Genomic DNA, 16,341 nt, shown 5'->3' with positions numbered 1-16,341 from the left:
AGTTATTAGATAACTCACTTATTGCATATATTGACAAAAATTATCTACACTACTAGCTGCACCCGCATATATAATTTCTCCTATAAAGGAGAAATGATATATGCGGGGGCTAAAAAGGTAAATATGGGGGGTACATATCAACATGGGACATTTGAAATTTGAAAATTTTCACAAATAGAAAACTTTAAAAGTTTTTCTGTGATTTTTCTCTACATAGGTAACTCTGAGAGTACAAGTTATAAGTTTTTAACTAACAAATAAAAAACAGGATTTGGTCGTTGAGGGTAGATACAAATTAAGGGTTGTATGCATATTTGTATATAATATCATAAAACAAAAAAAAAATTACAAAAAAATAAAAAATAATAATTTGCGATGGACAGCCCTTACCTCTTAGGGATTTGAAAGATAGTAGCCGATTCTCACTTACTGAATATGCATAAAAATTTCTAAATTCCTAAGAATCGGTCTAATCGGGTATGAGATCGAACATTGCGACATGGGATTTTTTTATATATTACATTTATCTATTTACCGAACACCTTCATGCTAACTTCATCCATGACATTTACCATGTTAGCTATGGGTACTTTCACCTGTCCCTTCTCTAGGAAGCCAGGGTTTGGTCCTACGACAACATTGTATTGGTAACAGTCAATACATACTAATTGCACTAACTTGACCAAAAATACTAGACAGGATTTAGTATCACTTAGCAGATGCATAGCCCTAAAACGTAGCGCAACTGATCTATATATTTTAAGCACCCGAGGTACCTACTCTTCTTCAGAAATTGTTTTTTCACTACAAAAAGATGCTTTGAAGTAAAAACTATGCTCGCATTCTGTTCGTAAATGAACCGTAACACTTTTTTTCCAATTCCCAGTGTTCTTGGAAAAACTAATGAGTTTATTATCTATTCTCATTGTTTATGGTATTTGCTTTATATGGCAGTTCAGTTTACGCGCATTAACACGATTTTTTATCATAAATATAATCGTTGAATGAAGAAATATGAACGTTGAACGTTGCATATAAATGGCCATATTAGTTTCATTATACAATATCAGATTTTCTTTCCATCTCGCTGCGTACGAAATGAAAACGAAAAGACTGGTGAGCAACAAGAACCAAGAATCATGGAATGACATCAAGGAGGTTGGCTACCAGTAGATGCAGAGGGGCCAGTGTATGGCGTACTGGTTGGAGAAGGCCTACATCCAAAGAACCAAATATTTTACGAAATATAGAGATATGGTTTCTACATTTCAACCACCAAAATGCTACAAGATGGCTTACGAAATAAAAATGTAAAGAACAGTGGCAGCAGACCCGCATGGACAAGCAGCAATGGATGGATGGATACGTCAGTCAATATACAATAATCTTTTTTTTTATAGAACAGGGGCATGGGCCATGGACACTCAATGCCAGAGGGCTCGCCAGTGCGTTGCCGGCCTTTTCAGAATTGGTACGCTCTTTTCTTGAAGGACCCTAAGTCGAATTGGTTCGGAAATACTTTAGTGGGCAGCTGGTTCCACAAAGTGGTGGTGCGCGGCAAAAACTGCCTTGAAAAACGCGCAGTTGTGGAACGGCGGACGTCGAGGTGATACGGGTGGAATTTCGTATTCTGCCTCGATGTAAATCTTAATTTATTTATATTTAATATAAACATTTCGCTTTATTTATTATTAATTATCATGAATTATGCTATCTATTGGTGTTAACTGTATAAAAATCCGTCCGCATCTAAAGCCAGGGGATTTCGTTATATACTAAGGCTAAGCCAATTATTATTAAAAATACTTGACACGCTATAATTTCCTTTGATTTCACTATGTTATTACGCGCTAATTATATATCACACCAAAAATCACAGTAGCAATTAGCAGTTAATTATCTGTTATTAACTGTTATTTAATCAGGGTGAGGTGTGAACTAGTAATGAGTACAGATTCGAGACTGTACTAAAATATTATAACAAGGAAATAAATAAATAGGTGTACATAGTATTGTCTTTTATTAACATAGCTTTTACACATTTAAATGAGCAGTGTTGGCCTAGTGGCGTACGACTCTCATACCTGAGGTCGTAGGTTCGATCCCCGGCTGTGCACCAATGGACTGTCTTTCTATGTGCGCATTAAACACTTGCTCAAACGGTGAAGGAAAACATCGTGAGGAAACCGACATGTCTTAGACCCAAAAAGTCGACGACGTGTGTCAGGCACTACCTACTTGCCTAATACATTTAAAAATGATCATGAAACAGATTCAGAAATCTGTGGCCAAGACCTAAAGAGGTTGTAGTGCCACTGTTTTTTTTACAAATTTTAAGAAAACAATACTTAATTAATATAAATACTAGATAGGCCTAATCATTACATTATGAATATTGTTAATAAAAATATTACCGATGTAGTCGGGGCGTAATTCCCGACGCGTTAAATAATATCAGTGAAATATAAAGTCCCTGGACACTATGGCAGGGGAGTAGAGTGAAAATTATTAAAAAAAAAAAAAAAAACATTACATACGTTGTGATCAAGGTCATTACATAGGTTTTTGGTACGTTATGTTAAATAATTATAAGTTTATAATAACACATAGCTTCAATCCGGTAAAAAAGTGTTTTCTTTAAATTAGTGTACACTTCTGTTTTCTGAAGATTGTACGTGAATTCAACCTGGATGTTATCGGAAACAATAAACAATTTTTGAACTATAGAGTATTTGGTCAAAGAAACGTAAGTAGAATTAATACAATTGACAGATGTAACAATTTTCCGCTCACCCATCCACAGATTATCATTGAGTAGATGTGGCTCTGTAGAAAAACATATGTCATCAGTGTTGGGATGTGTTATCGATTTTTAAATATTGACGCGATACAATATAAATACGATAGGAAATAATCAAATAAGAATCCGTCTCCTCCGTGAAAGTTTCACTTCGTTGATCGTTCATTCCAAAAAGCTTCCATCTTGCCCTTTATGCGATTTTGGATTTTTATACCCCACGATCGCCCACCGTCCAAGCCGGGGTCCTAAGTCTCGCAGGATAGGCTGGTCGTTGGAAAAAGCTCACGGGCAGAGCTAAACCGTCAAGGCCTTACAGGCCACCAGGTAAGCCATAGCCACATTATTGCCGATTAGTGAAGTATACGCATAATGCAGAGATTGTATATAAATTTTACTACTACTAATAATTCTATACATTGTCATCAATTACAACATTTTTTAAAAATATTGTTTACGTCCATGAGAGTCGTTACTCAACATAAACACTCTTCAACAGCTGGACCGATTGTAAAATGTGTGTATTTGAGCATTTTTTATTTCGACATGTGTAATATATATTGTCAAAAAATAATTTGTAATGAATTTGAATTAAAAATATTGCATTCACTAAAACAATTTAATAAATTATTTATCGACAGCACCACAGCACTACCCCTCATACATATTAATGAGACATCCCTACTCAATGCAATTGCTCTAAACAATTTACACGGATTGCTTTAAACTTAGATATAATAAAGAGAAAAGTTTTGATTGTTTCCATTGAATATAGGTACTCCAAGACTTATGTAAGATTGTACTAAAGTATGTGAGGTTGTGGAGCTCAATCTACTGAAGCAAATTAATCTTTACTATATGTTATAGATATATGTCCTAATAAAAATAATGTCGTGTAACATTTGAAACCGTTGGACCGAGTTAAAAAAAATATGGTCTAAATGTAGGCCCTTGTCAAACACCATTGATTTTATTAATACCAACAAAATATAAACATCTAGCAATATTAGTACTATAATGTGTTTATAGTTTATCTCTGGATCTATTGAACTGATTTCGAAAATTCTTTTTCATTAATAGAAAGCCACGGTATTTGTTTGTAATAACAGATATATTAAATTGTCAAATGCCTGAGTAAAGCCAGAGAAAGACTTTTTAACGGAGGTGGATTTGATGTCGACAAGTGTTTATAGAAGTCCAAAGATAAATCAGTCCGCTGACTAAACGCATGAATAAAACAGCATATTATGTAAATACTAGGGTCTACGCAGAAGTGATTTAAAAAATTCTTCCGCCATTAAAACACACGTTATCTGTGATGAAGAAGAGATATATTTATCCGAAAATAAAAAAAAGATTTGTCGAGGGAAAAGCAGTCGAACGAAAACGTATCTAACGAACACTAACTTAAATGAAGAGCTCTATAATAATAACAAAACATAATATGCCTATTATAAAATCAAGTTTAACTCAAGAACGACTATAGATTTTCAAGCAGTCTTCACCAATATCTAGAACGATTCATGATGGAGTAGATATCGAAATCGCTACAGCAGATCCCCCTACGACGTCACAAACTAATATTAGTTTTGATAATTTAATTCATCCGTCCGTGAACGCCGCAAGAGGGTGATAAAGACCAAATCATTTTTACAACAGCTTATCACATAGGGGAGTGTTTAATGTACTCTCTTAATACGCTTAAGAGGAATAAAAGGGCTGTATTTTGGTTTATAGAACAGGGGGCAAATGAGCAGCAGACTCATATGATGTTAAGTGATAGTGGAGAGTCAAAGGCAGATAGCAATCGAGTACGCCTTTTAACAATTGGTTCGCTCTTTTCTCACTTTGACGGTTTGTTGACAAAGTGTTATAACTTTTAGGAATTTTGGCCTATTTGGAAGTAAATGTGTCATAATTTATACTGATTAAATGAAACCAACTGATATTAAGAGATTGACACTCACATTGCTAGCGGGCTCGCAAGTGCGTTGCCCGCCTGTTAAGAATTGATGCGTTTGAATATGTGTATTTGGAAAAAATAACTTAATTTGATCATTTGGTATTTGGCTTGGCCTTTTGGCCCGTTGAATTTTTTGGAAGTAGATTCGTCTTCATTGAAACTACGACTGCTTTAGTGTATATATCTTATAAGAAAAATATCTTGAACTATTAGGACGCGAAAATAAATATTATAGTAAAAACTAAATGACAATAAATAACAAAATTTTTGAATTTAATAATGGAAAAGGCGTCTTATACTCGAATAAATGGTACGAAAACAGCAGATTCCATTAAAAGTAGCGTTTTGATTCGCCTTTTTTCTTAAATGCAAGGTAGGCTTCTAAACACGTCGATAGTTAATGTTCGGATTGTTTCACAGGTCAAAACTGTTTTCCCATAAATTTACGGCTTTTTAGTATCAACCAATTTGACCGTTTGGCCTTAAACCTAAATTTTACTACGAAAGGTGTTATGTTCTCAAAAAACTTACCAGAACTGGGTCTGTCACTATATCGGGTACAGTACACCCAGGCGGGCCACACCATAGGGCCTTCACTGTTCGATGTCCCTGCAAGAATTCATTAAATTTATTCATTAACACAAGTGATCCGTGGCGGGAGAACATTTAGATCCGACCTTCAGATTTCTGTATTTTAATCAGGCTGTGGCTAAGAGAAGACTACGTGAGGAATCCTTAGACGCTTGGAAGGCTGACCATTAAGAAACAGATACATAGGTATCAGACCTGATAGGTTGTAGCGATGACATCGTAACCCACCCAATCAGGCAGAGACTGATCACTTACTTCCTACATCCCGCAGTGTATAAAAATAAGGTATTTTTATATCTCTGTGTATTAAGGCATTGAAATTCCATTTTACCCTCGATTGCCACCTTCAGTGAACCCATTTAATAATCTATTATGCTTGCTGGATCAGCTAATACATTTGGAAGGTTGGTAAAGGGAAAAATTCATGGTCAAAACTTAAGGTTATGAATCCTATAAGACAAATAGAGTCTGAAAACTAACCTCCACTGGACGCCGGACTGTCATCTGCTTTAGACAAATCTATCGCCCCTTTTTCTTTTACATCAGTTCTGACCTCCTGTCTCACCTCCTGCCTGACCTCCTGTCTAACCTGACTGATCTCCTTAAACTCCTTTTTCCCATCGAACCTCTTTTTCCTAATCTTCAGCGGATCAGTTATACGTCTACCAAAATCAGCTTTCAATATATTATCAATACTAAACTTCAGATTTGGATTAAAATCCCTCTCCTCCTTCTGTTCCCTTCTGTACGTATCCTCTCTTCTCTCTTCGTTCTGTTGGTATTTGACTTGGGGATAGAATGACTGGTTCAAGAACATCGGTATGGGATTAGGTCGTAGGAGCAATGGCGTGTTAAAGTGACTCAATTGCGATATGGCGTTTAGGTGGGTTTGAATATGTTTGAAGGACAGTTCATCATTTACAGGATTCTCGTTACCAACAGATAGCACTGTGTCATTGCTGCTACACGAATTGTCATCAACACTTATCTCTGTGTCGTCCAATCGTGGGCTTTCAGGGTTTGAGGCGTCTTCGAAATTGGGAGTGCTTTGTAGAAGTTTATCCGTGGCGAAGACATTTTCTGGACTGGTTTCTCTTTCCTTTTTGAGCACGTCGTGAATGCTGAACGGCGTCACTTGTCTCTCGTCGTCGGGCGCGGGTTCATCATCGCTGTTCTCCGGGTTTATTTGACCGGGAATTGGAGCGACGGCGGCCATTTTTGTTGGGATTTACGCCATCTGAAATTTATCATTACATTAGTATTTTCTCAGAGCAACGGAGTCGTTGACATGGTTATGGAATCATTGTTATCGTAATTAACTCATAAATAATGTTTAATAACTGTAAAATTACATTAATTAACCCATTCTAACAGTCAAAGTTTCATGAAAATCGGTTCATCAGTTCTCGAGATATCACATGAAACACAGCTTTACTTAACAATTTCATTAATCAATTAGCAATATGTTTCGGGTATCATTTCGGTGAACGGGTTAAGGGATATGAATTATGCTCTACTTAAAAAAATGATATTTAAACTAAACTTAGTTCAACTATGATTTTGTACACTTTGGAGTCTATTAGGTCGTGGTATCCAAGAGCACAGATAATTAAAGATTCAGGCGTATGACCTTAGCTGTTGCTTTCTTCAATTAATAATCACGATAGTAATATTATTGAGAGAGAACAACACCAGCTTTGGGGTCACCAGCGCCAACTTAAATCTATACTCAGTCAAACCCCATGGCCCAAGAGTCTCTACTCCAAAGAGAGCCAAATCGGAGTTGGAGGATCAGGCTTGGCCTGGAGCCAGCTTTTGCTCTGAGGAAGGTGAAACAGGGAAAACGTGTCCAAACAAGCAGCATCCCAAAACTATGAAGAACCTTTTATATTGAATTTGAATTTAATTGAATAGACCGCAGTGAAAACCTTCTAAAAAGAAAAACATACAAATTCCTATAAACCATTGTTATGAAACAGTAAAAATGTAATTAAAGCAATTAAATTAATAGAAAAATATTATAATTGAATTTAATTATATCGTTATGTTAAACGTCTAATTAACTCGACACGGTATAAATAATTTTGAATAAATTAATGATTTATTAACTAATGATTACATACTGTTTCAGTTGCTTTAATTGGACTAATTAATAATTTTTAACCAAGGTCGGTTATGCGTCCAGTTAAGTACTTAGACACATTGCTAGAAGGCTCACAAGTGCGTTGCCGGCCCTTTAAGATATGTTACGCGTATATATGAACAAAACGCCATCTATTGCAAAAAGTAATTACCGAACCTTTTGTAAAAATAGAGCAACATTCAAGCCGTATAGGACCACACACGACGCCAACTCCACCAAAATCCATCCATTCAATACTCAACCTTATCCCACTGTAATAGGATTTAAACGTCAATACTAAGTACATTATTAAAACCCTCAAAGAGATTTGAACTTTAATCCCAAAGCATAGGGTTTTAAATTGCCCATTCATGTATTTTTTTATATTTTCGGCGTTTTAATAACACAAAGTTGCAATCGCGATTTTCTCAATATACATAATAGAACACAAACTCTAAATCCTTTGACATACAACAAAATAATGTATGAAAAAAAATTTCCTCTCTTAAATATCTACAATAAAGACTGTGGCGCCATCTATCTATCTTTTAAGGATGGTTGGCTATACTCATTCAAATGAAAGTAGAATAAAATCAAACTATGTCACTGAAAACACTGACGGTGAGGTTTTGACAAATACTGTCTTAAATATTTGACATATAACATAACTATGTGTGAAGGAATTATGCGTCACATACATATCTACAATAAAAATCTATGACGGCATCTATCTGCTTTGGATAGCTGGCTTCTTCTTCAAGTTTTCACAATGCTGTTTATAATTTTTAACGCCATTAAAAATTATAAACAGCATTGTGAAAAATGTACTTAAAATGTTACATTTAACATTTATATGTATTTGAAACTGCATAGGTAACTTCTATCTGACCACGATATACTATGTAAAGGTAATAGATTTTCCTACATACTTATAAACTCAGAGACTGATCGGGACTTCTGACCACCCCAGGGTATTTATCACTATTATTAAAAAAATTAAATGCTATATATATATATACTAGCGAGAGCGCTGCAAGTTTTTGCTGGGTGAGTGTGGAGTGTGACTCACTTTTTACTCTTTTTAGTGCTAAAAAAAGGCCTTTGCAGCTGCAGTTGGTAACAATCATCTTTTTGGTATCTTTACTTAGATTTTTTTTAATTTTCACAGATATTTTTTACCGTCAATTCTTCGTCAAATTTCATTTAGTGTTTGTCTCGGTCTAGCTGAAATATGCAAATAAGCAGGCAGTCTAAACTGCAGCAATTTAGAACATTCTTAGTATATATTTTTAATTACATCAAAACCTGATTGTAAATATAATATTAAAATAAAAAATAATTTCGCTATATCTCTGGCGTTGGCAAGTCTCAATCGCCACAGCATTATAAACAAACCTACAAGAGGGAAAAGCATTTTCAAGATTTGTATTGTTATATTTTAAAGAATTTTCCTTAGAAAACACAATACAAATTAAAATGAATTCGATAGTTTTTGTTTATCGCGCTCAAATACGGTGACTTCTATACCTACTGTATAACGATCTAAATACATATTTACTTTTCAACGTTAATCAATATATTTAAGTCAATTTATGTAATATCATAACTAATTATATATTAAAACCTTCCTCATTAAACGCACTATATATGGTGAAAACTGTATTAAAATCCGTTCAATAGTTATTGAGTTATTCGCGAAGAGACGAAGGACTTTATAAAACTGAATAAAACATTATTTCTCGACTAGTCATATTTAAGATTTATTAAGTGTGAACTATGGCAAAATATTTTAAATGCTACAAGTTATCTGTTGCCTCTATCTTGGATAATGAATCGCTGAGTCAATATCTAATATATGTGTCCATGGGCGTATGTCCCATGAGCAAATAAGTCTAGATCCGCGGTTTTTTAATGTAATAGGAGGCAAACTGATGTTAAGTCATACCGCCGGTCATAGACACACAATTGCAGAGGGCTCGCGAGTGCGTTACCGGCCTCTTTTTTATGAGGTAAACGGACAGGACACATTTATGTGATAAGCCATAGCGCCGCCCATAGACAGTCAATTCCAGAGGGCTCGCGAGTGCGTTGTCGGCCTTTGTATCTTCTCAAATTCACTATTGTTTATATATATATATCTTGTCCTTTATCCGGCAATATGTATTATATGTATAGATAACAGGTGTTATCGATTAAAAACTCCATCATAAAAGGTAATAACAGGCATTAACAATAATTAACGCGTTCAAATAAGGCAAAACACTTGTTTCTACGCCATTAATTTATTAAATATCGCTTTTATGTATGAGAGAACTTCGCCGAGTCTGTAGAAACATTAATTCATTATTTGCTATTATTATTTCATTTATTCCAACATAATGTATTTACAATATAACATAGGTACATAATAGGACTTAAAAATGCTCCCTGTGGCGCCAACTTATAGGGAGCAACATCAAAACTAAAACAAATTAAAAATGTATCTCAGTATCATGACCTGTATCCACCAATTGCTAGCTTTCAGCTGTAGCAGGTCCTTCACTGTCGATCCAGCGGTAGGCCGACTATTTTGCCCTACCGATTAATTTATATAATTTTAAATATACGCTTTTGACTGTAATACATACGCCCATGGTCACATTACAGTTCGTTTTCAGTGTGTCTTATTAATAAATATGACTAATTTCTAATAGTATTAACAATTTTCGTAGAATAAAAATCGACACAAAATTAAAACAAATTTAAAAATGGACCCTTCAATGCTGCTTATCTTCGCTGTGATTATTGGGAAAGCACCAGCTCTGGTCTCCGATGACCAGGCGTTAATTCTTAAAAGACCTTTTAGCCGAGCGAGTGTCCATGGGCGGCGGCATCACTTAACTTCAGATGAGCCTCTTGCCCGCTGACTGTAATCTAAAAACCCTGATCTGCGCCCACTTTTATGCACGTCCGATGCCAGACGGGGCAAACTTTTCCACACAATTATCATGACCCAAAGCCAGTCCCATCCTCCAATACTAAATAAACATCCAAAAATATAAAATCTAGAGTAAGCGGTGTACGCAGGAAATCATGATTCAACGTTCTGGAGTGGACGGGAATTGTGATTGCGGAAAAGCATCTGGCGCAAGAGACTTTCCAAGAGACTAAAGGCCATCCAGAATGGAGAGGCACGAAAAGAAGAGAAGAAACTTGTGTACAGCCAGGATCCTACGACTAATCAATTGGAGTACTAATATTTGAAGTCAGACGTTTTTATTTACTAGGATTAATTCCGGAAGCATCTATGCGGTGGAATAGCAAATCTAGGAGCTACGAATGAAGTGAAAAAATCAAGCCGTAACAGAGTTTGCGGGGGCAACTAAACAAATAAAATTGATACGATATATAATGATTATATAATAAATTCGTTTAGTCACGGCTGTCTTGTTTATTATAATTTATTGACATTTAAATGTGTGTTAAACTTTATTGTTTTTTTTTATTAATTTAATTTATTGCTTTATTTGAATTTCGTACGCTTTACAATAGTCGACATAATTCTGTCAATTTACATAAAATCATAATGAATTATATATCAAAACCTTTATCAAGAATAACAATATTACTTATGATAACTATACAACATCTTTTATACGCATTGGAATTTGTTTTTCTATTTAAAGGATATGAAAGACCTGGATTTTAGCTGGAATAAAGAGGGCTAGGTTCATCATCACATACTTTTTTATAGGTACCTTACCTATAAAAAAGTATGTGATGATGAACCATCTCCCTCAAGTGGACAACAAAGAGTCAGTGATTCAGTGAATCAGTGACAGTCTGTCTTTGATCAGACAGTACTGTCACTGTCTGATCAAAGATTGTTTTCAATCTGAGTTTTGTGGACTAATTATTAGGTAAAAAAATTTTTAAACGGTAACGCATTCGCGAGCTCTGGCATAAGATGAGCCTCCTGCCCGTTTACCCCCCTGTTCTATACACATCGGCGAAAAACGTTAATACGGCGCATAGGCAGGCTAGTTCGTTCAGTTCATTGTTTCGAAATCATAACAATGCCTATTAATAGTTCAATAAATCTCAACTGTATGTATTGAATCTTAATACTGTAATAAATTCAATAGGTTTATTCGTATGATTAAATTGTATTAACTCACGTTATTAAACTTATAGAAAAACCATACATATCATATGATTTTGCGACAACGTAAGAACTATACGAGCTGTCGGCGATATCAAAGAATTTTTTGCATTGTTTTAATTTGAACAACAACAAAATATCTTTATTCATATAGGTAAACAAGTACGATTATGAACGTCAAACAAAAATTAATTGTAAATTTACATTTATTTATAATATAATGAGACTTCATTCTGAGACGATCTACTTTATATTGCATGTACGAGGTTATTTTGTGTATGGCCATTATTATCTTAGTACTTGTGAAATAAGACGTTTATAGAAAAGATTTTAGGTAAGAAAAATACTGCTGTCTCCAAGGTTTTACGGCACTTTAAGTGAAGAATACTATTTGTTGTTATTATTATACAACAGATAATAATTCTAGAGACATGCCGCACTCGACGATATCATATGCCGGTTCCTTACCACCGTCAACGTGGCAAGTCTACTTGAGCCGACTGGAATTGCAAGAGACGATGGCAAGAGACTGGTATGAGTGCTGGTATGGGATGCAACCTGTTCAGACACACTGGCCCATTCCCCATGGACCCAACAGAGCTGGTGCGGCTTGTGATGCAGCTGATCTAAGCAGGCAGGCCTGGCATCTACCTCGGCCAAAGAATTAGTCTAAGCTTGCCCAAAGGGACTCCATTTAATTCAAAATCATTTATTCATGTAGGTAACTAAATGTACACTTATGAACGTCAAAAAAACAAATATACATTAAATGCTTCTAATTTTATATTACAGTTCTCAAATCAAGGGCGTAGAACGGAAGAGAAGAACTGGCAATAAATTCACCGCCACTCTTTTTAATCGCCGAGTTGTTTTTACATAATGTTTGTAACTAGCTGCAATCATTACACCATGTTCCATAAGACATCTTGAGTAATAAATAATAATAAAATAAATTAAAAACAAAGATTTGTCCTCTATCAGCAGGATATCATTTTAATAATATATTTTAGTTACATTATGTTTATGTTTATCTGTACTTAAACTATTACCACGATTATGACCCACTTTTTTTCATGTTGGGTTTTTTACAATTCACAACTTGTTTATTCGACTTAGGATTCATACGTGCGCATAAGGAATCGACACCTGCGCTTGGGCAATTTACATAAAAGATTCCGATCGCAGCGACAAATCGATTGAGGTCAAAAGGTAACTAGGGCATGGCAGGATATAGATAGATAATTCCTTACGTCTCTTAAAAATTGACAATTTTAACTAGCCAGTCCATTATTATTGTTAAAACTAGAAACATTGTGACCAAACGGCTTAACAATTTTAAATCAAATTTTGAAAATCAATAGATTTTATAGCGTCGGCGAAAATCTAGATCATAAGTTTGACACCAATTTCTAAATGCCTTATCTATTATGACATTATGTTAATGTTTGTATTTTATGACATTATTTAAATTAATATGACATGCCTATATAATATATATATATATATATATATATGGCGATTTGTGCGGTTTTGTACAATTTTATTTTACTTTATATCAATCGTTATGGATTGTGGAGCACTTGTACTTGATATTACATATATATAGATACATCAAAACCTTCCTCATTAAACACCATTGGTGTCTGTATAAAAATCCTTCAGTAGTTTTTGAGTTCATCGCATTTATATCGGGCGTATAAATATCTTAGGGACAGAATGCTTCCTAAGAATCAAAAGGACCATGATCAGGATCCAACCATTAGAAGGGACCTTCAGAAACTTGGGATCTCTAAATCAATTCTATTACGATCGACTATATTATTGGGGAGGGGATGGATGGAAGATATATTTAGGAGGCTTTTAACCAAAAGGAAATCAAACAATAAAAATAAGCTAGACACGCCCGAACCCAATAATTTATCCACAATCTCAGATTGTTTTCAATTCAACCGTGACAGTCGATCGATCTCCTATCTGCGTCCCAATAACCAAACCCTACGCATCCATTTTCGGCGACGGATAGAATGCAATCTCTTCGCTCTTTACATATTTGACAATCAATATAAACCAAATAAAGTAAATAAAACCGTACAAATATTATAAAACATACATGTCTATTTTTAAAACATATCAAATAGCTTTTCAATTATTTTAAAAACTGGTAACAGTTAATATCTTAAGATAGTATAAAGCATATTGGCACAGAACTGTCATTTTCATACAAAAGTCTATCCACATACAACGATCCGACCTATCATGGATAGCTTGTATCGACAAAATATGGCTATTACAATTGATTGATTATTGGCATACTTTTATCTATATTTGGATTGAGATGTCTATCTCAGATGGTAAAAAATGGATTAAGATAAGTTATTGGGTTTGGGCGTTAAAGTGGCCTTTATGGGCTGTCGGATTTTATATTACCTATAGTTCAATGAGAAATCTTTTACATATACTTTAATCTTCCTCATGAATCGTTGATATTAGATCTTTTAGATTAGATTAGATAGATATTATTGACGACTGTATGAAAATCCATGCATTAGTTTTTGAGTTTCACTTATATACGTCCTGTAGGCATTATCAAGCCATTCATTTCTTGTATATTAAGGCCTTCGTAAGAAACATTCAACTGTTAATTCTACCATGAATCTTTTTAATATCGCATTAACATATATTTCTATACTAGGTCCACCCAAACATACCATAAAATACCAATTCATGTATATTAAATGCGACTAAACTATCAAATCGCTAATATAACGAAGATTTTGCGAAGTAATTTCTAGTTTTTAGTATATTTTTGGCTCTTTTTTCGAGATGACATAAAAAAACGTATGGAGCATGACGTACGTTGAGGTATTTGCTACCGCGGCTAATAAATAGTCTACCCAATCACATAACAGATAGCCTAACACTAAACAACATAAATTCTAAATTAAAAAAACTACTTTTACATGCATTTGACGCGCTCCTATTACATTGGTTACATTAATCTAACCACAGCGGTTTCTAAGGTAATATTTTGTGATATACTATATTACTTTGTAAAATAAACAAAAATTATTAATATTGATTTAATACGATTGACTGATTAACAGGAGCACAGCGCCAGTAGAAGTAGCTATAGAGGCTGGAAAGATTTGTCAAAATAAAATGAAAACTGATTTTCACCTATTAAACGGATTTAATACTCCGGAGATTTAAAGTATTAAATAAACATACAATCTTGGAGCGATGTTGACCTAGATTCAGTAACTCATCCTTGAGGAAACCAAGGCTCTGCAATAGCATTTAACACACGCTAGAATAAAGGAAGACATCAAGACCCTTAGAGCCTTAGAAGACTGATCACCAACTTGCCTCATGAAACAGATACATAGGACAAAAATCAAAAAGTTTGTAGCGAGATCATCGTAATACCATAACACATAGGTATCATCGTGAGGAAACCCTGAGTAGGCTGATCACCTACTAAGAAATAAATACAGATATCTAAAAAAAATAACGGCCTTCTACTTATTTCAAAAGGCCGATCAACAGTTTCCGTCTCACTCAAATAACCCTCCTTTTGAAGTCGGTTATAAGGCGTTACAAAACTATTTCGGCGGGTTTGCGGGCGTGGTTGGATGGGCGGTGACTGCGATGCGGCTACGGACTCATAAAAACTCCTATCCTGATACCTCGGTACGGGTTGCTATAGGGCTTCATAAAAAATCTAACAAATATTCCTGAATCGGAGAAAACACTTTGCGCATGCGCAGATGCGATGAGAACTTGGTGAACATCGTGATCACACAGAAGACTAGCACGTGGCTCACCAACGTAGACGCTGGACAGAAACCTGTGGAAACATAGCTCTCTCCAGATGTTTCATAACCGCCCATGGACACTCTCAATGCCAGAGAACCTTTCTTGGTTCAGAAATACTTCACTGTGAAGCTGGTGCCAGGTAACAAACGGCTCTATTAGCAGCAGTCAGTCACAACGGAAGTCGAGGTCATACGGCTTGATTTTCCTATTCTGTCTCGACGTCCAATGGTGAAACTTAGCTGCAGGTATCTGAACCTCTGCCCACTCTCCCTAGGTATGGTAGAAGATGCAGAGTGAACCCACATCTCCGTCATAACTGCGAATCTGATTCGTTCGATATGGCCATATGCTATAAGAATTGTGTCTTCACAGGAGGAGTAGCGACAAATAGTGCTTTTTAAATCTTCTTGTGTCTTCTTGAGGTTAAATTGGACTACATTTGGTCTAACTCAGCCCGAGTCTCCTTGTAGAGTTTCAACATAAAACTCTTCAGATAGACCGGGTAAGGAATATTCCCAATGATTCATCCGCATATCAATGAATGTTGCAACATATCATTGATATGCGGAGTAAACAAGGTCGCAAGAAGGACAGACAGCATTGGGGAACGACACGGGTTTAAGGTCGGAATATATTGCTTTTCAATAAATGTTTTCTTCAGTAAATTCACATTGTACTTGTACACCTAAACCTAATAAATAGAGAAGTATTTAAACAGTTTTTGAGTAACGCCTTCAAATTTTATTTTATATAAAGATTTAATAATTAAATACATAATGCTTATGTGTTGCACGGGAATGAAGGTCCTATTTCACCATGCCTCCTTCTGATAGAGGATAAATCTTTGTTTTATTTTATTATTACTTAAGATGTCATGTGGAATATGGTGTATCTAATCCTGCAGCTACACA

At 35.1% G+C, this 16,341-nt stretch overlaps 1 protein-coding gene across 1 annotated transcript in view; it reads right to left on the bottom strand.

Annotated features, from left to right (window-relative positions):
- LOC110993436 (homeobox protein invected) overlaps positions 1 to 16,341 on the bottom strand; it is a 46,588-nt gene that overhangs the window by 28,617 nt on the left and 1,630 nt on the right. The window contains exons 2-3 of the mRNA XM_022259702.2: positions 5,832 to 6,588; positions 5,292 to 5,369 (exon numbers count right to left, since the gene is read on the bottom strand). Of these exons, the coding sequence (XP_022115394.1) occupies positions 5,292 to 5,369; positions 5,832 to 6,567 (814 nt within the window). The 5' untranslated portion in view covers positions 6,568 to 6,588. The remainder of the gene's footprint in view (positions 1 to 5,291; positions 5,370 to 5,831; positions 6,589 to 16,341) is intronic.

This window comes from Pieris rapae, chromosome Z (genome assembly GCF_905147795.1).
Source record: "Pieris rapae chromosome Z, ilPieRapa1.1, whole genome shotgun sequence".
Lineage (NCBI taxonomy): Eukaryota > Metazoa > Arthropoda > Insecta > Lepidoptera > Pieridae > Pieris > Pieris rapae.
The sequence above is the reverse complement of the archived record's forward strand: the minus strand, read 5'-3'. Positions and strand labels throughout refer to the sequence as shown.